At 36.1% G+C, this 24,330-nt stretch overlaps 4 protein-coding genes across 10 annotated transcripts; all 4 read right to left on the reverse strand.

Annotated features, from left to right (window-relative positions):
- Nucleotides 1–1,387: 1,387 nt before the first annotated feature.
- Nucleotides 1,388–5,513, reverse strand: LOC108204303 (uncharacterized). Its single transcript, XM_017373671.2, has 4 exons — nt 4,474–5,513; nt 3,777–4,385; nt 2,437–3,405; nt 1,388–2,210 (listed from the first exon to the last, which is right to left on the reverse strand). The coding sequence occupies exons 1-4, from the start codon at nt 5,389–5,391 to the stop codon at nt 1,593–1,595; spliced, it is 3,114 nt and encodes a 1,037-aa protein (XP_017229160.2). The 5' UTR covers nt 5,392–5,513; the 3' UTR covers nt 1,388–1,592.
- Nucleotides 5,514–5,565: 52 nt separating this feature from the next.
- On the reverse strand, nt 5,566–9,254 carry LOC108204302 (cytochrome P450 71B34). Of its 2 annotated transcripts, none has more exons than XM_064085345.1 (2): nt 8,188–9,254; nt 5,566–6,422 (listed from the first exon to the last, which is right to left on the reverse strand). In XM_064085345.1, the coding sequence occupies exons 1-2, from the start codon at nt 9,124–9,126 to the stop codon at nt 5,796–5,798; spliced, it is 1,566 nt and encodes a 521-aa protein (XP_063941415.1). In that variant the 5' UTR covers nt 9,127–9,254; the 3' UTR covers nt 5,566–5,795. The 2 variants fall into 2 exon arrangements, with proteins under 2 accessions (XP_063941415.1, XP_017229157.1); XM_017373668.2 differs by lacking the exon at nt 8,188–9,254 and adding an exon at nt 6,613–7,671.
- Nucleotides 9,255–9,498: 244 nt separating this feature from the next.
- LOC108204305 (probable microtubule-binding protein TANGLED) lies at nt 9,499–11,332 on the reverse strand. Its single transcript, XM_064085356.1, has 4 exons — nt 11,112–11,332; nt 10,810–10,952; nt 10,632–10,687; nt 9,499–10,451 (listed from the first exon to the last, which is right to left on the reverse strand). Exons 1-4 carry the CDS (start codon nt 11,190–11,192, stop codon nt 9,658–9,660), a joined length of 1,074 nt encoding a protein of 357 aa, XP_063941426.1. The 5' UTR covers nt 11,193–11,332; the 3' UTR covers nt 9,499–9,657.
- Nucleotides 11,333–11,946: 614 nt separating this feature from the next.
- On the reverse strand, nt 11,947–21,888 carry LOC108204287 (mannosylglycoprotein endo-beta-mannosidase). Of its 6 annotated transcripts, XR_001803753.2 has the most exons (13): nt 21,565–21,863; nt 20,874–21,012; nt 20,158–20,397; nt 19,493–19,551; nt 18,451–18,499; nt 17,820–18,050; nt 16,498–16,667; nt 16,200–16,404; nt 14,545–15,213; nt 14,233–14,460; nt 13,085–13,884; nt 12,768–12,939; nt 12,322–12,547 (listed from the first exon to the last, which is right to left on the reverse strand). XR_001803753.2 is itself a non-coding variant. In XM_064085366.1 (12 exons), exons 1-11 carry the CDS (start codon nt 21,714–21,716, stop codon nt 13,090–13,092), a joined length of 2,937 nt encoding a protein of 978 aa, XP_063941436.1. In that variant the 5' UTR covers nt 21,717–21,863; the 3' UTR covers nt 11,947–12,163; nt 13,085–13,089. The 6 variants fall into 6 exon arrangements, 5 of the variants coding, with proteins under 5 accessions (XP_063941436.1, XP_017229133.1, XP_017229132.1 ...); XM_064085366.1 differs by lacking the exons at nt 12,322–12,547; nt 12,768–12,939 and adding an exon at nt 11,947–12,163; XM_017373644.2 differs by lacking the exon at nt 12,768–12,939 and having other exon boundaries at nt 20,158–20,385; nt 21,565–21,888.
- Nucleotides 21,889–24,330: the final 2,442 nt, after the last annotated feature.

Here is a 24,330-nt window from a genome sequence, read left to right on the forward strand (position 1 = left end):
GTATTTTCTATTTGACTAAATATTATATCAAACACTAGTGCTAACTTTTAATATTTTATATATTAGGATTTTAGCCATTCCGACCCTAATGATTTTTTGCCCATGGTCTCGTAGCAAAGCCTCAAAATCTTAAGTTGTTTCGATTAAATGAGAATGAACAAAGTGAAAAAACTAAACATATCGATAAAAAATTAAAGAGATGGATAAAATCCTATATAAAATCAAATATTTTAGTGATAAAATTATATATAAAATCAAATATATGAATAAATATTATATATAAAAATTATTTTTCTAAATTCTTAATACATACTAAAGGTTCTAAGCCAGTTAAAGGTTATAATATAAAAAAAATCAAATAGAGTTTAGTATAATCTCAAAATTATAAGATTTAAATTAAAGTTGAGAATGAACAAGAGTACTCATTGAAAAAAGATAATTAAATTAGTTAGTTAGTGGATGGATGTATTGATTGCGTGTATTAATACCCGATGTGCACAAAAAATTAGGGCAGAAAAATATAGTTACACAAAAGTTTAGGAAGGATATATTTGTAATCTGGTGAACTGCACAAAGTAAATATGAAGTGTATTTAGCAACTATGAAAATATAACATCCAAACTTTAATTAAAAAAAGAAAATTTAAAAATAAATTACACAACTACACTTCACAGGAGTATTAAAGTCCGTGCCGCGTCCCCGTCCCCCAATATATACTACTCAGGGGGACGGAGGGAGTACTAAGAAATTATTTTCGTAAAAATAATTATTTATGTTTATCAAATAAAAAAATAATTATTTCTTGTAATATTTATTTTTAATCAAAGTACGAGAATATGTACTTATATGAGGAAATAAGTCCTTATCTCTGAAACATGTTATTTGTCGGACCGTACTCGTGTATCATTGTTAGATTTAAAGATTTTGGGGTTTATGAGAAAATTGATTAAGAGAATCATATAAAAGAATCAAAATATAGTATGCAAAATATTTTTTATGTATTTTAAATTATGTATAAAAAATTAAAGAGAAATAAATATGGGATAAAGAGGAATTTTGTATTATAACAAGTATTTTGTAATATATGAAAAATTGGGTAATGTGATGATTTTATAGTGATTATTCGAAAATCAGGAATCAATATAGTATTTAATATATTAATTTGAATATATATATATATATATATATATATATATATATATATATATATATATAATAGTTGGCCAACACTGAATTAGGAGCGAATTAATAAGAAATTTACCATTTTCTTTATGTAGAAATTTGGCATGGAGATTTTTGACAGCTGAGCTGATATACAGTAGAAGGATCATTGTGCAACTTCTAAAAAAGGGTCTTGGCTTTGAATCTCTGAATTTTATTTGGGTAATTAGCAGAAGAAACCTCTTAATAGTTGATTACTTGGCCATTTTCAGTTGGAATTATAAAACAAAGACCCTGTTTAAGAATTTCAGCTAGAATTCAGAGATATCTCTGTTGAGGCCTTGTAGACTATAGTATATATTTAAGTTGAAGTAGAACCTGCAAATGAAAATGCAAATAATGCCAATGCAAGTACTGCAGTATCAATACTATTAAGTTTGGATTTCATGCTTGATCGGAACGAGTTGAAGAGGAAATTTCTTGTTTATGGTCAAGCCAACCTCTTCCTCCATGTTAATGTCTTCAGGCTTCATCCCATCAGGCAACTGCCAGTCGAAACAATACAGCAGATTTGCAAGTATAGATTCCACCGAAGCCAAGCCCATTGTCATTGCAGGACACATTCTGCGACCAGCACCAAATGGAATGAACTCGTAATGCTGGCCCTTAAAATCAATCTCACTGTCCTCAAACCTCTCTGGAGAAAATTCCTCCGGCTTATACCATGTATTTGTGTCTCTGCCAATAGCCCATGCATTGACAAAGATCCTGGTTTTGGGGTATACGTTGTATCCCCCAATTTTGCAGAATTGCATTGATTCGCGAGGTAATAGGAGTGGCACTGGAGGGTGCAACCTGAGGGTCTCTTTTACCACCATCTTGAAGTACTTGAGTTTCTCTATTTCACTCTCGTCTACTTGTGATTTATTTCCCGTGATCTCTCTGATTTCAGCTTGCACCTTTCTCATGACTCGCGGGTTCTTGGAAAGCTCACTCATGGCCCATATGATTGTGCCAGAAGAAGTGTCTATTGAAGCCAGAAATAGATCCTGAAGCAGGTGAAAACATGCATGTTACAAATCATAGAAATAAATCATTAGCTGGTTAAATAGTCACATAGAAAGAGAAGCAGAGGAAACGGACAACCAACCGAGTTTCTAACAGCTAATGATTCAAATAAATCATTAGCTTGTTAGTGATTATAGAAGTTTTAAACTTCTATAATCAAACACACAAACACAAAAATATATTCAGACGAAGAAAATATAGTTTTACCACAAAGACGGCTTTAATATGATCTTTTGAGAGACGGAGGGCAGCCGTTTCATCATTGGACAAAGCAAGCAAGATATCAGTTATGTCTTGATGGTTCAACTGAGGCCTAGAAGGATCGAGATGCTCTTTGATAACACTTTCATTAAATTTATCGACCTCAGTAAAGCACTTTTCCATCTTGTGTCGAAATCCAGATAATAGATCAATTATCCATCCATAATAAGGGAAGAAATCTGCTGCACAAAAGCCACTAGTCACTTTCATAACATCCTGTATAGTCTTCTGAATTTCATCTTCCTTGAACTTCTCCCCATGGAAACTACTGCCAAAAGCAACCTCACAAATGATGTTTTTCGCGAGGGAAAATATTTTCTTGTCAAGGTGAATTAACTTAGTGTCAGGGTCTAAAGCTTCTTTGGAGATGAGGGCCACAAATTTAGCAATCTCTTGGTCTCTAACATGTTGAAAGGAACGAACTCTCTTAACAGTAAAAATTTCTATGACACAGAGCTTACGCATTTCACGCCAGTAATCACCATAAGGAGAAAAAGAGATGTCCTTCTGATTGTATGATAGTTTTCTCATACCATAAGAATCAGGCCTGCTGCAGCACTTTGTATCATGAACTTTGAGCACCTCTTTGGCCATCTCAGACGACGAGACGATCAGAGCAGGGACTTGGCCTAGTCTTAGGTGCATGACAGGCCCGTATTGTTGGGACAGTCTGTACAGAGAAACATGAGGCAGTCTTCCAAGTTGGTGAAGGTTGCCTAATATGGGGAGCCTCGGAGGACCTGGGGGCAGATTTTCTAGAATTTGTTTCGAAAAATATCCATGACACAATGGAAGGAGAAACAGGAGGAGGAGAAAGGCAGTGGTAGTTAAAAGCCAGAAGAATGAGACAGAGCTAAGAAATTCAGAGATCATTTCCATGAGTGCTACTGAGGGGCAAGATAAGGTGTGATATCCTTATAAAACCAGATTGTGATGTAGACTTAGTGGTTTATTTTGAAACTAAGGCCCAAAGAAATGTCAAATACGTTGAATGAGGATCAAGTGAGTGCACTCTTAGTCAATACTCTCGCTCTGGCTCTCATGTTCCTTACGTTTCTTGATTGACTCAACCTAATCTGGAGAGGGTAAGTATGTAAATAGTCAGTTAAATTATTTTTTAGCTACTTAATGAAACTATTAGGCATTAATGAAATTTGAGTTTTCGTTTAACACAGATCGTAAAAATACAAGTAAAAGCTACAATGAACTGGCAAAAGCACAGTTGCTCACTTAACTCTATAATCGAAAGAAGAGGGGCTAAGGCCAATACTGGATTGCGCGGTTTAATTTATACGTCTGACAGGTAGCAGCTGAAGTGGGAATTTTTTGTTAATAGTCAAGCCAACCACTTCTTCCATGTTAATGTCTTCAGGTTTCATCCCTCTAGGCAACTGCCAGTCGAAACAATGCAACATATTTGCAAGTATTGATTCCACCGAAGTTAAGCCCGTTGTCATTCCAGGACAAATTCGTCGACCAGCACCAAATGGAATCAGCTCGTAATGCTGACCCTTGAAATCAATCTCACTGTCCTCAAACCTCTCTGGATAAAATTCTTCCGGATTCAACCATGTATTACTGTCTCTGCCAATCGCCCATGCATTGATAAAAATCCTGGTTTTGGGGTACACACTGTAGCCCCCAATCTTACAGTATTGCATTGATTCTCGCGGTAAGAGTAGCGGTGCTGCAGGGTGCAGCCTCAGAGTCTCCTTCACTACCATCTTCAAGTACTTGAGCTTCTCTATTTCACTCTCTTCTACTTGATTTTTATTTCCTATTACTTTTCTGATTTCAGTTTGCACCTTTGACATTACTCGCGGGTTCTTGGCCAGTTCGCTCATTGCCCATACAGTTGTCCCAGAGGTAGTGTCTATTGAAGCCAGAAATAAATCCTGAAAACACCAGAAACACATGAACCTCATAGAAGCGCGTAAAGGAAAGAAGCACGTAGGGTATAGTATAATATACAAACTAAATTACCATGAAGACAGCTTTGATGTTATCTTTGGTGAGTCTGAGGGGACCAGTTTTATCATTTGACAAAGCAATTAAGATGTCAGTAATGTCTTCATGGTCCAGCCTGGGCCTTGAAGGTTGGAGATGTTCCTGAATAACAGCCTCATAGAATTTATCAAACTCATGAAAGCAATTTTCCAGCTTCTGGCGAAACCCTGTTAATATATCAATCATCCATCCATAGTATGGAAAGAAATCTGCAGCGCAGAAGCCACTAATTACCAGCAAGGCATCCTGTAAAGTCTTGTGAATTTCTTGTTCCTTGAGCTTCTCATGTTCAAAATCGGTTCCAAATGCAATCCCACAAATGATGTTTTTTGCAAGAGAGTATATTTTGTGATCAAGCTGGATGGATTTATTGTCAGGGTCTGAAGCTTCTTCTGAGAGAATGTTCACAAACTTGGCAATCTCCCGGTCTCTGACATGCTGAAATGAACGAACCCTCTTGACAGTAAAAAGTTCTATGACACAAATCTTACGCATCTCGCGCCAGTACTCACCATAAGGACTGAAAGATATGTCCTTTCGGTTGTATGATAACCTCCTCATACCATACGAATCAGGCCTATTGCAGCAACTCGCATCCTGATCTTTGAGCACCTCTTTTGCCATCTCGGGGGATGAAATGACCAAAGTAGGGACTCGACCAAGTTTTAGGTGCATGACGGGGCCATATTTTTGGGACAGTTTATACAGAGAAAAATGAGGCAGATTACCAAGTTGGTGAAGGTTGCCTATAATGGGAAGCCTTGGAGGACCTGGGGGTAGATTTTCCAAATTTCGTTTCCCTACATTTCTGTTTAAGAAGATAAGTAGAATGGCAATGCCAGTAAGAAGCCATGGCAATGAAAGGAAGTTGAGAGATTCCGAAAAGATTTCCATTAAGCTAGGTGATAGGGTAGAAATGAGCAGGAAACCAAATTTCGAATTTGGTTATGAGAAGATAGAAGACAGTGTTAAACATGGTACCATACAATATTAAAATATTCTATCTTTATCCTTAAACTGTGATATGGACCTGTGCGGTGCTGGTTGAATTAATGCAAAGCAATAATGTAAAAACAGTTAAAAGTATCCGCATGACTATACATATCATCCAAGTATATATAGAGGGCAATCACATTACAGTGAATAAATAGTTTACTCGGTGTGAATTTATATTCTTATTGACTATATCAATTGCTACTGCAATTTAGATAATTATGTATCTGTACCTCCAGTGAGCCCTTGACCTCGTGCTCTAATTACGAAGGAAGGCATTTCCTAGCTAGTTTATAGTCAGGGGATTACTTGGTCTGAATCTGAAATTCATGTTTAATAGGCACCAGATGAAGAGGAAACTTCTTGTTTACAGTCAGGCCAAACTCTTCTTCCATGTTCATGTCATCAGGTGTCATCCCGCTGGGCAACTGCCAGTCAAAGCAATGCAGCAGATTTGCAAGTATTGATTCCACCGATGCCAAGCCCATTGTCATTGCAGGACACATTCTTCGACCAGCACCAAATGGAATCAACTCGTAATGCTGACCCTTAAAATCAATTTCACAGTCCTCAAACCTCTCTGGATAAAATTCGTACGGCTTTGACCATGTATCACTGTCTCTGCCAATAGCCCATGCATTAATAAAGATCCTGGTTTTGGGGTACACATTGTATCCCCCAATCTTACAATGCTGCATTGATTCTCGAGGTAAGAGTAGGGGCACCGGAGGGTGCAACCTGAGGGTCTCCTTTATCACCATTTTGAAGTACTTGAGTTTCTCTATTTCGCTCTCATCTACTACTGCTTTATTTCCTACAGCATTTCTGATTTCAGCTTGTACTTTTCTCATTACACGCGGATTCTTCGCAAGCTCGCTCATAGCCCATACAGTTGTCCCAGAACTTGTATCAATCGAAGCCAGAAACAGATCCTGTAAACAGAACAATCCACTCATCAATTTTATTTAGGTTAATGATAAACAGCTAACACCAGATGCATTATTTCATTGAAGACCATATATGTGTATGATTTTATTGATGTCACTCTTGTGGGCTGGAAGTGTTTGCAATGGAACTTACTCTACACATGTATATATACTGAAAAAGAAAGAACAGAGTTACCATGAAGACAGCTTTGATGTGATCTTTCGTGAGATCAAAAGGGGCATTTTCATCATTGGACAAAGCAATTAAGACATCAGTTAAGTTTTCATGATCCAACCTGGACCTAGAAGGTCCAATATGTTCTTGGATAACACTTTCAGAAAATTTATCGAGCTTATCAAAGCTCTTTTTCATCTTCCTGTGGAATCCGGTTAATAGATCAATTATCCAGCCATAATATGGAAAGAAATCAGCTGCACAAAAACCACTAATCACGATCATGGCCTCATGTAAAGTCTTCTTAATTTCGTTCTCCTTGAACTTCTCACCTCCAACATTAGTGCCAAAAGCAACCTCACATATAATGTTCTTTGCAAATGTCAATATTTTCTCATCAAGGTGTATGAATTTATTGTTAGGATCCGAAGCTTCTATTGAGATATCATTCACCAATTTAGCAATCTCTCGGTCTCTAACATGTTGAAATGAACGAACCCTCTTGACAGTAAAAAGTTCTATGACACAGAGCTTACGCATTTCACGCCAGTAATCACCATAAGGAGAAAAAGAGATGTCCTTCTGATTGTACGATAGTTTTCTCATACCATAAGAATCAGGCCTGCTGCAGCACTTTGTATCATGAACTTTAAGCACCTCTTTGGCCATCTGAGGCGACGAGACGACCAGAGCAGGGACTTGACCTAGTCTTAGGTGCATGACAGGCCCGTATTGTTGGGACAGTCTGTAGAGAGAAATATGAGGCAGTCCTCCAAGTTGGTGAAGGTTGCCTAATATGGGGTGCCTCGGGGGACCTGGGGGAAGATTTTCTAGAATTTGTTTCGAAAAATATCCGTGACATAATAGAAGGAGAAATAGGAGGAGGAGAAAAGCCGTGATGGTTAGAAGCCAGAAGAACGAGACAGAGCTAAGAAATTCAGAGATCATTTCCATGAGTGCTACTGAGGGGCAAGATAAGATGTGATATCTTTGTACAATCAGGTTGTGATGTAGACTTTGTGGTTTATTTCAAACTAAGGCTCAAAGAAATGTAAAACACATTGGATAAGGATCAAGTGAGTGCAGTCCTGGTCAATACTCTCGCTCTTGCTCTCATGTTCCTGACGTTTCAAATGATTGACTCCATCTGTTGAGCTGGCATCCCGGGACAACAGAAGATAAACTCAACACTTGAGCTATCCAATCGTGCTGGAGAGTTTATGTAATTAACACCATTAACTATGTGATTTCACTCTCACCGAATCTTTCTCTCTATACTCTCTGAGATATCTATGATTTCTCTCTACGTGCGATTCATTGAATTATCTCTAGGAGTTTGTCTCACTCGGAGTTCTATCACATCTCTGTCTTTATATATCTTATTCCAGTGTTTTTGAGCAGATTATTAGGTAAAGTTGTGTGCTTTCTGTTCAAATCATTGATCAAAGATGATTATATTGGATCATTTCCCTGAGTGCTAGTGAGGGGCAAGATAAGATGCATTATTTCATTAAAGACCATATATATGTATGATTTTATATGTATGAAACTTAGTCTACACATGTATATATACTGAAAAAGAAAAAACAGAGTTACCATGAAGACAGCTTTTATGTGATCTCTTGAGAGATGGAAAGGGGCATTTTCATCATTGGACAAAGCAATCAAGACATCAGTTAAGTCTTCATGATCCAAACTGGACCTAGAAGGATCAAGATGTTCTTGGATAACACTTTCAGAAAATTTATCGAGCTTATCAAAGCTCTTTTCCATCTTCCTGTGAAATCCGGTTAATAGATCAATTATCCAGCCATAATATGGAAAGAAATCAGCTGCACAAAAACCACTGATCACGATCATGGCATCATGTAAAGTCTTCTTAATTTCGGTCTCCTTAAACTTCTCACCTCCAACATTAGTGCCAAAAGCAACCTCACATATGATGTTCTTTGCAAATGTCAGTATTTTCTTATCAAGCTGTATGAATTCATTGTTAGGATCCGAAGCTTCTATTGAAATATCATTCACCAATTTAGCAATTTCTTGGTCTCTAAAACGTTGAAATGAACGAACCCTCTTGGTAGTAAAAAGCTCTATAACACAAAGCTTACGTATCTCTCTCCAGTAATCACCATAAGGAGAAAAAGTGATGTCCTTGCGGTTGTATGATAATTTCCTTGTACCACAAGAATCAGGCCTACTACAACACTTTGTATCGTGAATTTTGAGCACCTCTTTCGCCATCTCTGGGGACGAGATGACCAGAAGAGGGACTTGGCCAAGTTTGAGGTGCATGACAGGTCCATATTTCAGGGACAGCTTCTGCAGTGAAACGTGAGGCAATTTTCCAAGCTGGTGAAGGTTGCCTATGATTGGAAGCCTTGCTGGACCTGGCGGTAGGTTTTCCAGATTATTATTTCTATTCACTTTTCCAAGACAAAACCATGGAAGGACGAAGAAGACCAGAAAAGTAGTAATGACAGTTAAAAGCCAGAAAACAGAGTTGGAGCTGAGGAATTCAGAGAAAATTTCCATGGTGATGAGCAAGATCAGTGAGACGATCTACTACTCTTTCTGTTTGTATGAATAATGTAAAAGACACTGAGAGGCTACAATAAATTTAGATACCATAATTTCCATGACTGATCTGGTACCTAATAATAGTACTACCAAAGTGTTAGGTGCATGTCTAACCAGAGTAATGCTATTAATATTGTACCTTCATAAAGCTAGATAACCTGACCAGCTCCATTTTCATTGTTATGAACTACTAATCCTTGGCCACAAAGCCGAACAGGACTTATTTCGTTATTTTTTTTCAGGTTTTCTATGTAGTATTAGTAATATTTCAAAGTTACAAACAAATATACACAGGAATTTCAAGTGCACTTCATTGAGCTTTCAAGAAGAGAAGAAGAACACTTCATTGAAAAACATATTGAAATAAATCTTATATGAGAGTATGAGACATAACTCACAATGGAAAATCAAACTTGTCAAGGAAACAATTTTCCCCTTGAAAAAAATGACTATAAACATCGAATAAATAATTTTCTTTAATAACCTTCAAATTCTTCGAGCGGAGAACTGCATTGGTATAGAAGAACTTGGTCTTTGTTTGAGTCCACTCATCATCATCTTGACCCCATCAATATTGCTTAGAGATTTTCTATTTCTCAATGGCGAAACCAATTTGTTTGCCAATCTTGATGGTGAAAATGATCTACGCAATTTTGTTGCAGTCGATATTTTTGGTGATTTTCTGATCAAAGTTGAGGGTCTTGTTGGGGATAAACTAAGTGGTGGACTCTTGATCTTCACTTGAAACTTTGAAGCGGAAGCGGGGGATTTGATCAAGAACTTGTGTGGAGTAGTTGGTCGGTTTCTGGCAATCACTGGAGACATTGTTTTGTTGAATTTCTGCTGATTTTTTGTAGGTGATGTATGGAACAATGGGTTGGGAAAAAGTACTGCTTTCTTAGCCCATGGTTTGTGCCTCGGGGAAACTCTGTTGGCAGAAAAACGACAATTTTCTTTATCATTCTCCCTTTTCTTTGGTGGAGAGATCTTGAAATTTATCCTAGATTTAGCCCGTTGCAGTCTTGGGGGATCAGCATCTACTCGAATAGATTGCAAGGCAGTTTGTTTCTCCCTCTTTCTTCGTACCTTGAGTTCAGAGTTCTCGGGGCTTGACCTCTGTTTACGCCTCACATTTAGTGGAGTTTTGGGATCATCAGTGGCATCTAATGTGTTTGTTGGTGCAATTGCCACCATATCTTTAGCAAATTGACTAGCTTGCAGTATTTCACCCACTGTTTCTCCTAGCAGCATTGCTGGCAATGACATTCGTCGCCATTCGCCTGAATTTGTGCACAAACTCAATCAATCTCATATACCAATTCCAATCAAATGCACATACAGATCAAGAAATACACCTTCTATACCACCAAATACACAGTAAAATAGTGTGTGTGTGTGTGTGTGTGTGGCCTTAAATTATACATATATGAATTACGATTCTTTGGGGATCAAGAAATGACCTCTGTTTGTAGGCAAAGTTCCAGGTGGAGATTTTCTAGGAGTAGCATTCCGGATCCTTCAATTTAAACAAGAAATTAAAGAAAACCCATTTGAGAAAACACTACAAACAATCAAAATCAAGAAAAAGATTGAATCTTTAGCATGAAAACTACCCAGAATTGAACCAGGAAATGTTACCTTGCAGACTCTTGCTTGCATCTGAGACTAGTTTTTAAATAGACTCTAGTACTGCGTGGACTCAAACTCACGCCAGATATAACTTTTCTCCCTCCTGTTACTGTGTATTGAAGCTCTTGTAATCTTGCCACACATTTGTCCACCTACAAGCCAAACAATCACACACACCCCACATAAGAGAGAGGAGAGAGAGAGAAAGAGAGAGAGGGGGGGGAGGGAGGGGGAGAGAGAGAGAGAGAGTGAGAGAGAGAGAGAGAGAGAGGGAGAGTGGGGGCGAGAGAGAGAGAGAGAGAGATTTTTACCTTGTCAACAGTTTCTCTGAGAAGGGTGGGATTGAGAGGAGCCACCATTTTCTTGAGCTTTGGTGGGCTTCTTGCAACCATTTTCAATCAATCAATCACTAAAATCTCTCACACTATCTGTAGAATTAAATGTAGTTGTAAACTGAAGGCAATGGGGTTGTTAATGTGGGAACATGATGAACTTGCTTTTGGTGTAACGGATACTCCTACTTATGTTCCAACGGTCGAATGTAGTATACATACAAACAGAATGTGTGTATGTATAGATACTGAGACCGCTAATAATAAACAAATCTGAAACGGCTATTTTCCATAGCCACTAATTAAACGATATAATAATTGATTCTAATCTCCTTTACGTTACATGTGTGTAAAAAAGTCAACAAGTGTATTACACCTGATTTTTGGTTTTTTGTGTTAAATAAGGAATTTGATAAAAAAAAATGGATATAAAATAAAATGTTAAACATGTTTATCGATTATAATTTATATATAATAATAGTGAATTCTGTATGATTAATATATGTATTAATCTTTTTAATCAAATCATTATAACAATAGTGAAATCTTTTGTATGTATTAGTTAATCTTAATTATTTCAAACGATCACAATAGTCAGATTATTTTGTAATAGATTTTATATCCAATTTGGACAGCTTTATTAAAATATATATATATATAATTTGTTTAAGTTTATATTAAAATGAAAGCTGGCGAGTTTTTCTTTAAAAAATTCAGGTTTTCTTTCATTGTTTTTACTCTCTGTGGACTATATACGTTTTTAACATTTTTTGGATTTAAAGATTCGAATGCATTTCTTGAATCCAACCAGGAGTACTTCAAAACCAGAAAAGCATCTCCGAATTATAAAACTCTTGTCTAAATTAGTCTATCCTATGCCAAGTTTACATGTCACTATCCGGATAATAAAGAAAAAAACATTTCAATTTCGCAACCCCTTCACAACCAATATATTATAAACTAAATTTTTTACATTGTACATTTAACCAACTTTTTTATCTGATGCTCTTGCACTTATTTTCTCTGTGATTCTGCACAGAAGGGTTTTCAACATTAGAAAATTTTCAGACGTAACGTATTCTAAAATATAACGGCGTATTAGATGGTCAATTTTGCCAGATGTATATTGCTTTCTAATAAAGATTTACGTGTAAGTTAAAGACGATGTAATTTGTACAGTACTTGTGCATACAAAATGTCCCGAGTTTTATAGCAGGCAGAATATTGGCTTAATGTCTGTTTACTGTCAGAAAACTTCTTCACAAATACATTGTAAAATACTCCCTCTCTCTTAGGTATCATATTTACAGAGAGCTTGCTAATATAACACTCTGCCGAGACAAAGAAAACTGAGAACAGAAGCTGCCTCTGCTCTTCGCCCCACCAATATGCTAACAAATTTCCACTGCTTGGCCCTAGATATAATCAATCAAGGTTAGAATTTGAATCAGGTCGTGAATTTAGGACACGTAGAGGTACACGAACACAAGATATCTTTGCAGGTTCTAACCTAGACAATGTTGCAACATGGAATATAACTCTTCAACAGAAGCATATGTAGATTAATTGTTCCATGGTTTACCTTTATATAGTTTATGCAACAGATTCAGAGGAAAATAAACTGTTATCACTTACATTAATGGTACTATCAGTTGTTTTGAGACTTTTTGCATTGCTACAAAGGAGGGAGAACCAGTAAGAAGGTGGTTTAATTTTGTCCAGGAGACGGCAGAAGCAGAGGGAAGTGATATTAGCTGGTAGATGTGGGGGTCGACATATCTTGTTATAGACTTATAGTCGGTACCTTCTGCACTAGAAATTATTACTTTACTCACTAAAGCATGCTACAAGCAAACTAAAGTTCAAAAGCATAATATTGAAGGTCTACTCTAGATGGTTAGTAAACTCTTATCATAATGCATTTAAAAATGAAATAAACGAAAATTGTTTACCTGACTCAATGATAAACAGTATGAGCACCATGGTAATTCCAACCCTGAAGTTTAACCTGTGGCGTGACACCTTGAGGGACCTCAAAGGAGAGAGCGATAGTCATGACTTCACCAGGAACCAGAGAGAAATAATTGTCTGAATAATGAACTGGAAGAATTCTTGTGTCTTCCCCTACTTTCTGATCCTTCTTTGAAGAATGAACAGAAAAATGAAGAAAGAAAGCAACACCAGTCTCAGATCCATTGATAATCTCAGTCCTCAAAGCATCACGTCCCTTTGAGGATTTACGAGACATCCTCTGAAGGAAATTAACTTGATGCTCTTTATGACTCTGTACTGTTTTGGATGAGGACATACCAAAATCTTTATCACCATTACTGTTGAAAAAATTATTCTTGTATAACAGGTCTTTGGATTCTGGTTTCTTCGAAATGTTTTCTACATGCATTTGCATTTCATAACTATCCCCATCTACCATTGTCTGTGAAGTTATCTTGAGGGGTACCGTCTTTTTCCTGTATGGTTCCAATAACTTATAATCATCTCCAGGAAGGTGCAACCAATAAAAGTTCCTTGATAATATGCTGTGATCAGATACATCATAGAGTTTCAGAAGCAGAAAGTAGACCGGCTTTGGATTCATAGACTTTGGGTACGTCATCTCAGTTACAGGTACAGTTCTTTTAGATGGAATAGAGAGCACCTCAGTTACTTTGTAATATGGACAATCTCCATCCAGTTCCCACACAGATACTTCTATTGCCACATCGTACAATATACTGGCTGTCGTGTTGACCACCTGTTTGGAAAACAAGTGGAAATGCAATAAATTTCATTTTAAAGAGCTGCGAATATTTTGTTGAGTGTATCCAGTTAAAGTTGTAATAATGACCATCAGTTTGCATGCTTATATATATGTATATAGACACACACACACACACATATAAGTGGGGCTTTATAAAATTCCAGAAATCATCAAAAGTTTTTAGGTTACTTTTTCAAGAACTCGTACACAACACATAAACTATACTGTACATGCTATTATTAATTATTTTTTTAGAGATTAATATTACCTGCACATTGTAACTACAAAGCAAGTAAACAACCCAAAATCCCTAATAAAAATGGTGGCGAATGCTAATCGTACCTCTATAAAATATGTTGCCAGATTCAGCTGGACATGAATTGGTTCAGCTGCAGAGCGACAACCATAAAATCCAGCTGTTTGATCATGAAGATGATCATAAAACTGGCCTCTTAGACCTGTCCAAGGATTTTGTGTTTTCCAAATCAGAACACCTGTGTATTTACTCCACATTCGAGAAGTCCAGCCTTCCAACAGAGCTTGGTACTGAATATAATTCACTAGTTGCGCCTGAAATGAGATTTCAGTTCAACCAACCTCAGAGAACAGAAGGATGAGAGCAGACACTATTAGCAAAAGTTCGTACTGGCATACCTTGAGACAGAAATCATCAAGATCCTTTGTGGTGCCGTAATGTAATATTTGATCATGAACCAAGTTAGGTTTTGAATAAGGGATGTATTTATGGTAATCCCATACAGGATTCGGGACCTCTTCGACATAGCCATTTGATAGTTCCTTGAACAAAGGAATTTGCCATCCCTCTGGAGGCATTGTTGCCCTGATAGTAGCTGCAACAGGCATTCCAACAGAACCAACCTCTGGGTTGAAGCCATACATGTAGAAGTCGTCCTTAAAAAAATTTTCAGGGTTCTGAATTTCATATGGACCATCTGTAAAATCTCCCTTACCATTTGCAAAGCCATCCCACATAGATCCTTGTACATAAATGCGTGTACCATCAAGGTATTGACTAGGATCCTTTAAAACTAGGGAGATTTCTTCTGGTGATATTTTAATTTCATCAAGTTTCTGGAAATATGGATAGAGTCTCAGATCATGTTTTAAAGCTGTGTTGATATCATCTGGCGGAACTTGTTCATTTCCTCCTACCCACAGAGCAAGACTAGGATGATTCCTGAGAAGCTTGACAGTGTCTCTTGCACAGAGCAGGAAAAGGTCATGATCTAAAGGACCATCAGGGTTTGAAATCGGGACACCTCGTCCATCAACATCTCCAGTTATCCAAAACTCTTGCCAAACCTACATTTGCATCAGATATTAATAATTGACTGTACTCGCCTAATTTTATACTGACTGAGAATCTTAAATTTGAAGATAAATTAAAGTAACAATACAACAGCCATAGAGTAAGAAGACAACTCATAATAGAGAACAGCAATCTAATAAGTAACTTCTAACCTAATAATTATTTGCAAAAGGATTTATATATATACTTACTATGTCTTACACTGACTCGGATCTCTATCAAGGAAGTACCAATCATATTTGTGCATAATAAAGTATTAATAAATTAGGTACACTTTACCAACCAAACATTTTTTGAATGCATGAATAGAGTAAATAATGCATGAGATCTTAGCACAGCCTTAACTGAAATACACATTTATTGATGGTGCAATACATTTGTAACAGAGTTAACCTGAATGTATCAGTTATAAGCACATCCCCCCCCCCCCCCCCCCCCCCCCTTCTCAAGTTCTTATAATCGATAAGATGTAATCAAATATCAAAATGTAATATGCAACAAGCTAATTGTTATCAAACACCACCAGAAAGGAAAAGATAAAGATGAGGACATTATTAGTAAAATATACACTAAAGTAGAGAACAAACTCAAACAGCAGTATCAAATCTTGGAGGCACAAATCCTTTAACGAAACTACAGATGTCTGTCAAGTTTCTGATATTTGTTTTTATAAATCAATCTTTAAAAGGCTACCATAAAGGGGTGGGATAAGTAAGAAAAGCATCCTCGCCCAAAATCCTCAAAGGCTAGTGATAAGCTTTAGAAGCCATGTTAACAAAACGAATCTTAAATTATAAAAGTGTCATGACATATAAAGAGCATGTCACAATATTTAAACTTAAAACTTTGGGCCAAACATAGTTATTAAATATGCTAGCTCAGACCGAGAAAATCAATATTTTATAGCTACTGTATAACTGGAGTAAACGGTAATAAACAGTACATACACACACAGCACATGGCCACACAGGGGTCTCACCAGCAGCCCATAGATATCACAGTAATGGTAAAACTCAGGTCTCTCAGCTAGCCCCCCACCCCAACAACGTATCATGTTGAAGTTCATATCAGCATGAAATTTAATATCTGTTTTATAACGTTTATCTGATAGTCGTAATAGTCCATCAGACAATATCCAATTTCCTCCCCGTATAAAGATGGGCTGCTCATTCACCTTAAACAACCTGTAACATTAAAACAAAAACAAAAAGTGTAACTTGTACAACTCGCACTAAAATAACCTGAGCCATACATAATCAATCTGGAGTGTAACATACCTTCCTCCAGTTGCACTATCAATGTCACTCTCAATTTTGCGAAATCCAAATGGATGGCTCCATGAATCAGACTCCGCAAAACCTTTCACCTCAACAGAAATTTCAACATTGTACAAGGATTGCTTTCCCATACCATTTGGCCACCATAGATTGGGCTTGTAAAAGAAAGCCTGTACAAAAACCATCAACATTCTAAAAGAAAGCTGTAGAAAAGTAAGTTGATTCATTATCAACACAAATTGAAGGCTAAAACATATATAAGTAATCCTTGGAGACATTCTTAATCCACAAACTGTAGTTACTACTATAGAAAATCTTTGTCAACTGTCACGTCTTCCTTACAGAAACATCTTTTCATTTCCATGTCATACTCCTCGACACTAAGAACAAGCATTGATTGGATTCCAGCTGCGCACGCACACCAATAAAAGACTTAATGGTAACATTAAAAAACAGGGGAGTAGGAGGGACATGAACATAACAATTTGTACCAACATACTTTCACTGCTCAGTAGAAGTTTATTCTGAAACCTATGCTTATGACTCTAAATATTAAAGCAAGTCATAACAAAGAGTAGCACATTTTTGTGTACCTATACGCGAATATAAGAGGTCCACAAGAGAAACTAGTAATGATAAGAGATAACTATAAGGAAAATATGTTATTTGCGGCCACTGTTTACATAGTTTTAGTTACAGGACTTGCGAAGTATTAGTTATCTTATAAAATATTAGATGATATCTGCCACCTTCTGCTTGGACGTATATAAGCATATCTTGTACAATATTTGATAATCCTAATAAATGCTTACATAAATATATCACATAAATCAATATGCGTTAAAAAATTGGTAAAAATGGGGTGCCCAACTTCCATATTTCAGCTTCATGAGTAAACTCCCACTCCCTGGGATTTAGGATTACATATCTATAGTGGGTCATTTATCATTGGTATACAGTCCAAATAAGATGAACAGTATAGACATGACAATTAAAAGTTTATTAGCCACAATGCAAATTCCTTCTCAGAGAGTCAGCCCTCTGTACAACTTTCTGAATTAAAATACAGATCGAAGAAGTACCATCTATATTGCATTCTTTACTACATTTATATAATTTACTCACATTATCTTTATAAGCTAGATGTATTTTGACTTCAAAAGTAGCACCATCGAATGAAAATTGTCTCAGAAGACAAACACTTTGCCCAATATTTTCCCCAAGTTATTTTATGTTACAGGAACTTCTCATTCATGCATAGATATAGAATTCTATGGCAGACAATTTCAAGGTTTACTAACAATAAAATGGAACTGTCTAACCTTGGAAAACGTATACTGGACATGAGCTCCAGGATAGATTGACAGGTGTTCCTTCCGAAGATGCTCTAGTGAGCAAATGTTTCCTTCAAGTTCTGTTGTCACTTGTATGATCAAGTCACACTCAGCAACCGAAGAACTTTTGTTTACCAGTTCAGTGGATGCATGCAAATAAGCTCTCGTACAATCATCAAATAATGATGAGACCAAGTGAGGATCCACTATTTTAACAGGCTGCAAATGTTTATACTCATGAGAGACAAGGAGTAAGACTTTGAAAAAAAATGTGCGCACGCACACACACACACTTTACAAAATATTCAGTGGCACATAATATCAGTTACAGTTCATGATACACGTATCCATATGGGGAGAGGGAGAGGGGGAGGGAGGGAAGGAGGGAGGGGGGGGGGGGGGGGGGATACGGTATCTAAAAATCATGTTATAAACAAAAATTCAACATCAGATACAAAAGTTCACCAATTGAGGAAGAGCTTAAAAGCATGAATGAAATATATTAATTACACTATGCATCATCTGCCATTTAAAAAGCACTTGCTAGTGTAAAGACCTTATGGTAGATTATTAGTGAATGGAGTAATCTATACATAGATGGTAGATATATCAAACTCACCCCAGTAACAGAAACAGATACCTCATCCCAGATGCCAGTGTTCCTATCCCTGAAATATCGAACTGTTATGGTACATGTACAGCACCCTCATAAAAGCACTAGGCTGCAAACCCAGTGCACATTAACATAGAGATTCGGTCTATTATTAAGATAACAGAAGTTGCAAAGAAAGCAAAACTATGAAATTTATCTCAATAATTCTATATATGTTGATCAATCAGTATACATGCTTGATACTTTAGTTGAGAGCAAGGAGGCCATAAACATATACAAAATAATAATAGCCACGTATTAACAGTTTTTCTTTATTGATATTACTCTGAGCAAACTTTTGTTAGCTTATTTGACAAACACTGCCGACATGAAGCCTTGATGACATGAAGAAAGTAGTAACTAGATTTTGGTGGAAAGTTGAAATTAATATGCATATTGGAGCCTGTTTTATGAACTCCCTTGTTTCCTACATACTAAATTGGTGGGATGTCCCGGCAGAGTCTCAAATGTTGCGCAGTATACAAAGGCGATATTCTACCTTAAGAACTCCAGAAAGTTTGGAACTCACATGTAAATAAAAGGGAATTTCATTACAGTTAGATGTGAATGTGTAAAGTTGTTTACATTTTGTGTTTCGTAACTCTCCAAAATATGCTTCACTATTTGGTTTTACAGATAGTTTTAGGTGTCAAACCTAGACATCTGCAACAGAGGGATGACAAGTAATATACAACAATGCCTATAAATGTGATTGATACTAAGTTCGAAAGTCAGGTAACTATATAACTACACAAGAAATATATTTCTGTTTTACGGTCTCTTATATCAAATCATATGTTGAAGTGTTAAATTAAGTTATCGGAAGCCAACAATGCTTCAACAATTTAAAAATATCAAATGATAAGGCTCTACAGTCTACACAATCAGCTGTATGATGTGTTCTGAAGAATTCTTAAAATAATAGGTGCAGACTTAAAAGGCCAAATAAATAGTCTGGATGCAGTGAAGTGTATATATCAAATTTAGTCCGAGATTCAACTCCTGTCACCTTATAGGAGCCATCCAGTCCCAGCCCTCAACATATTGTGTAGCAACATCTTTTCCAATCTGCAAGAAGAAAACATGATATGTATACGAACATACGAGAGGTCATCCAAATTAATATCAATGCAGTATAGATTAAGTCTTTTCAGGATTTAGGGAAATCATAAAGTATGTCTACTTTCAAAAATCTCGTCTCAAATACAAGGTGTTTAGAGCATATATAAGAAAGTATCAACCCTCCAAGGCAGTCCGGTTCCTTATTGCATAGGAATTTGATTCAAGTATGGAAACATTAAAAAGTCGGAGTTTCTAAGATTCTAAATAACAGTTCGCCCTCTAACACGTTCAATTTGCTTGGGTTTAAGTTTAAACTATTTAAAAATTAAATGGTTGTCCGAAAGTTCCAGACTTATGTTTTCCGTGCATGTAAGCCTCTACCCTGCAATTTTGAAACTGATTAATATATTATAAACAGCTTGGGGTTTTTATTATTAGAGCACAGACCTTCCGTTGTTAGATAGACACTTGTTTCTTAATAACTGCCCATCTCTAATAATAAAATCCCAATCTGCATTGAAGATTTATAGATATTTCAGGGAACTTAGAGGAACAGATTATATTGCTATGTGGAGAGAATGAAGGATCCATTTCCATGAAAGAACTGTCTACCTCATGGTCGCCACCTTGGCCCCCCTCTGGAGGAATCTTTCCAGGATGATCAGGAGGATAAACCATAACTGCAAGTAAATTCTGACCATCAGGATGCAGAATATCAGTTACATCGAGTGAATGTCTTCGGAACATTCCCTTTGGCAAGACCCTTCTGTGCCCATTCATATACACCTCGGCAGAATAGTTTATAGCCCGGAAATTCAGGTCCACATGCTGACTACTCGTCTGAGAAAAAATCTAAAAAGATTATTATGTACAGTATATGAACAAAAGTATCGACAGCAATTAGGAAAAAATGCCGTCTTAAAAACTATTTACAGTTCAAAACTAAATGTATAGGAAAATGTTAACTCTAACCGCACAGGTACTCTCCTGTGTAAAGGAAATTGGAACTTACGATGCCTCTTATTTGTCAGTGAGAGAAGCAGTTAAATTTGTATATGCTTTAACATATGCTATGTAGTTTTTTGGTTCCTGCAAATACTATTCTTTCCGAATTTAGTATAAATTGATTTGTTTTTCATTGATGATGAAGATTTGAGTCGGAAGAAGATGAATTCTTTTCTTTTGCGCCGATCACAGAAAGTAACATAGAAGTATTTTCACCACTGGTAGCACATATATTGAGACAAGCATATCAGAAAGTAAATCGCACATGACCCAATTTAATATTTTATACCCAATAAATCAACTTAGACTAGTAATATGCATACCGGCTTACAATGAAAAGTTGTGAAGAACCAGAAAGTGTAGTAATCTCTCCCTGAATCGGCAATGTCTATAATCGACTCATTCTCCAACCCATAGAAAGGATCAGGTATGAGTTTATTCCTTAGAAGCGTTGCCAGTACACTGCAAATCAGACCGCATAAATTAATTGCTTGAATTAATAGGTTTAATTATGTTAAAGAACAGCCGAAAACAACCAGAACACAAAGAATTAATCAATACAGTAATTCTAGTAAATTAGTTCATCACATATCATAACTCAAAAATCTAACTTATTATACAATTAATTCCTGCTATATAAAATCGTAAACTGAAATCGTGTTACTCTTTGGATAATTGCATACATAATTACGTACATGTAGTGATCACCTATGTATAAAGCCTCTTATATCTCTAGGCCATATTAAAAGATCCCGATAACAGTGTCAGCCACAAAATCTCCAAAACTTGTACTAAAACCATACTAGTTTAGCCCAATTCTACAAAGAATTAAACACAACAGAGTTGTTCTCATATTTCTTTACCAATCAGCTGACACTATCGAGTTTCGAAACTTAACTTCGAAATTCAGTTACAACAGAATTACCAGAATCAGTTATATATCGAATAAACATAGGAACAAAGCAAAATTGAGTTGGAAAAAAGAAAGTAAACGATATCGAAAGAAGTGATTACGTTCCGGGAACACAAGCTTCCATCCAGGGAAGAGAAGTAGGTGAGGAGGACGGAGGATGAGTGGTGGTCAGCTCTACTCCGGTGAGGTCAACCTCCGTTGACCGTGCAGCTAACCATCCTTTATTCAGAATTTTCTTCCCTATGTTCGCCATTTGTTTTGCTGATGATTTACGGAAACATGAGAACTGAAAGTATGTGATTGTGCGTGTGTGTTTTTGAGACAGAACTGAGAAGTGTTATGATCAGATCAGATGAGAGTGAGATGGATGATGACAGGATGGAACTGACATGGCGGGTCCAGCCAATTCATTTTAATTCCGCACAATAAAATTGAGAAATCTATCCGTTAATCTCAGAAAAAACCCTTACGAAAATTCACAATTTTCTCAAATCAAAAACTTACATCATCGTTGTTCTTGAAATTATTCATAAATTAATATATCAAAATTTTATTTCAATCCATAAAATTTGCTTGTCACATCATTTTCAGGTTATTTTATTTTTATTTTATTTTCAATTTCCACATTAACATCGACTAACATTCGTTAGTCAGATTATGACAGAGAGAAGCGAATTAGATATTTTGAAAATTGAAGAATTTATTTATTAAATGTTTTAGTTTATGAATTTAAACTATAACAAACTATAGTTGAAGGACTAACGGAAAAACTATGCATAATTTTAATTATTAAAGACTTTTGTGCATAAAAAGATTATTATCATTATTGAGATGATAACTTATAAAAATTTATCATTTAAATAAAAGTAGTTGTTAATATATGTTTATAAACATACTTGAAAATTTATTAATAATTCTAGACTGAAAAACTTATAGCACAGATTTATGCGTTTTCATGGTTATGAACTTTATGATTTGCATTATCCGCCACATAGGAGGCTACTGGGGGGTACATTTTTTTCCTTTCTTTTATCTATTTATTAGAAGGGAAGAATTTATTAAAATATTGAAATCTAGTGGGGACTTCTCGAGCTGTCAACTACAACTTGATTATAAAATAAAAAATGATGTAAATAGATAGTCATTTTGTTTTCAAATCGTTTAACAAATTATAAATTAAATTTTTTTAATCTAAAACAAATATTACAATAATATTTCGAACAATGCAACATGCATCAGTTGTGAACATATTAGCATCGCAATTAACCTTCACATAAACATCATCTGTAACCCAATATTCATAATTATCACTCACATGATCTGAAATTGGAGCAACAAATATCCTCAAAATATGAACAAATTTTTGTTGTGGAAATCGAGGCCTTACGATAATCACCACCATCCCATAATTGATGCAAGTTGTACGGATTAGCCAAACTATCATGTAAGTACTTCTTAGAAGAACTGCCGAAATCCATAACAAGACACACACAAACATTTGAATATAAAACAATAACATCCAAAAAAAAATGGACACGATCAACAATTTTGATAACAAGGTATTCCACGAGAACTCATCAAAAAGGATGAAATTTTGATTTGATTACAACACCGATAAATATGAGAGATAATGGAAGAAAGAAAAGGTTTAATTAGTGAAGGAGATGAAAATTGAATGGAGAATTAATAAATAGAATCCTAATTCCGAAAATCGACTCTCAAAATCGCAAACGCTATTGAGACCGTGAATACACTTTTAAATAGAAATAAGGAATAGAATTTAGAAAGGCATCCTCACTTGTCATAAACGATACATGAATAAAAAAATATATATGCCGTAACTCCATTGATAAGGGTGAATTTGAGATTATGTGTATAAATGTTCATTTTTAGGTTCGATTCTCCACAACTCATAAGGGATTTTTTTTATTTTTTTTAAATTTTATGAGTAAACAGTGGGATGTTATACTAATCATCTTGCGAGATTAGTCAAAATGTGCGAAAACTGGTCCCTCTTATTTCCCTCATTTCCTTGCACGGAAGGGTGGAAGGGATTAATAAACTATTCGACGGCTTTAGACGGGTTCCCAGAGTATAACAGTGTTGTTCAAGTTCTACTAACAGCTAGGCATTCCGACCCCCCTTAGCATTTACTCCTACTAGATATTCAATTAAGCATACTGAAATCACCAGTACATTTCATCCAATTACAATCTCAAGTTAAAAGGTTTAAAACAAACTTATGCAAGTGGACTTATTACACTCATTTAGAACTTCTAGTTTACTGTAAGGAATCACATGAATCTGCAATTTAAAGACTTGAGCACTGGTATCCACACTTAACTTTTAACCCTCGCTATGATTATTAAGAGGAGAGGCATATATAGCCCATTGTCATTGCAGGACGCATTCTTCGACCAGCACCAAATGGTATCAACTCATAATGCTGACCCTTAAAGTTGATATCACAGTCCTCAAACCTTTCTGGCTAAATTCTTCAGGATTCCCCCATGTATTGATGTCTTTTTCCATCGCTCATGCATTAACAAAGATCCTAGTTTTGCGGTATACATTACATCCCCCAATCTTACAGTATTTCATTGATTCTCTAGGTTACAGTAGCGGTGCTGCAGGGTGCTGCCTGAGAGCCACCATCTTAAAGTACTTGAGCTTCTCTAATTCATTTCCATCCACAGCTAATTTGTTCTCTGTGATTTTTCTGATTTCAGCTTGCACCTTTTTCATAACCCGTGGGTTCTTGGCAAGCTAGCTCATCGCCCATACAGTTGTCACAGAAGTAGTGTCTATTGCAGCCACAAATATATTCTGAAAAAGAATCAACAGAATTATAAAGATTCTCAACACAG

The sequence above is a fragment of the Daucus carota genome, chromosome 1, assembly GCF_001625215.2.
Source record: "Daucus carota subsp. sativus chromosome 1, DH1 v3.0, whole genome shotgun sequence".
Taxonomy (NCBI): Eukaryota; Viridiplantae; Streptophyta; class Magnoliopsida; order Apiales; family Apiaceae; genus Daucus; species Daucus carota.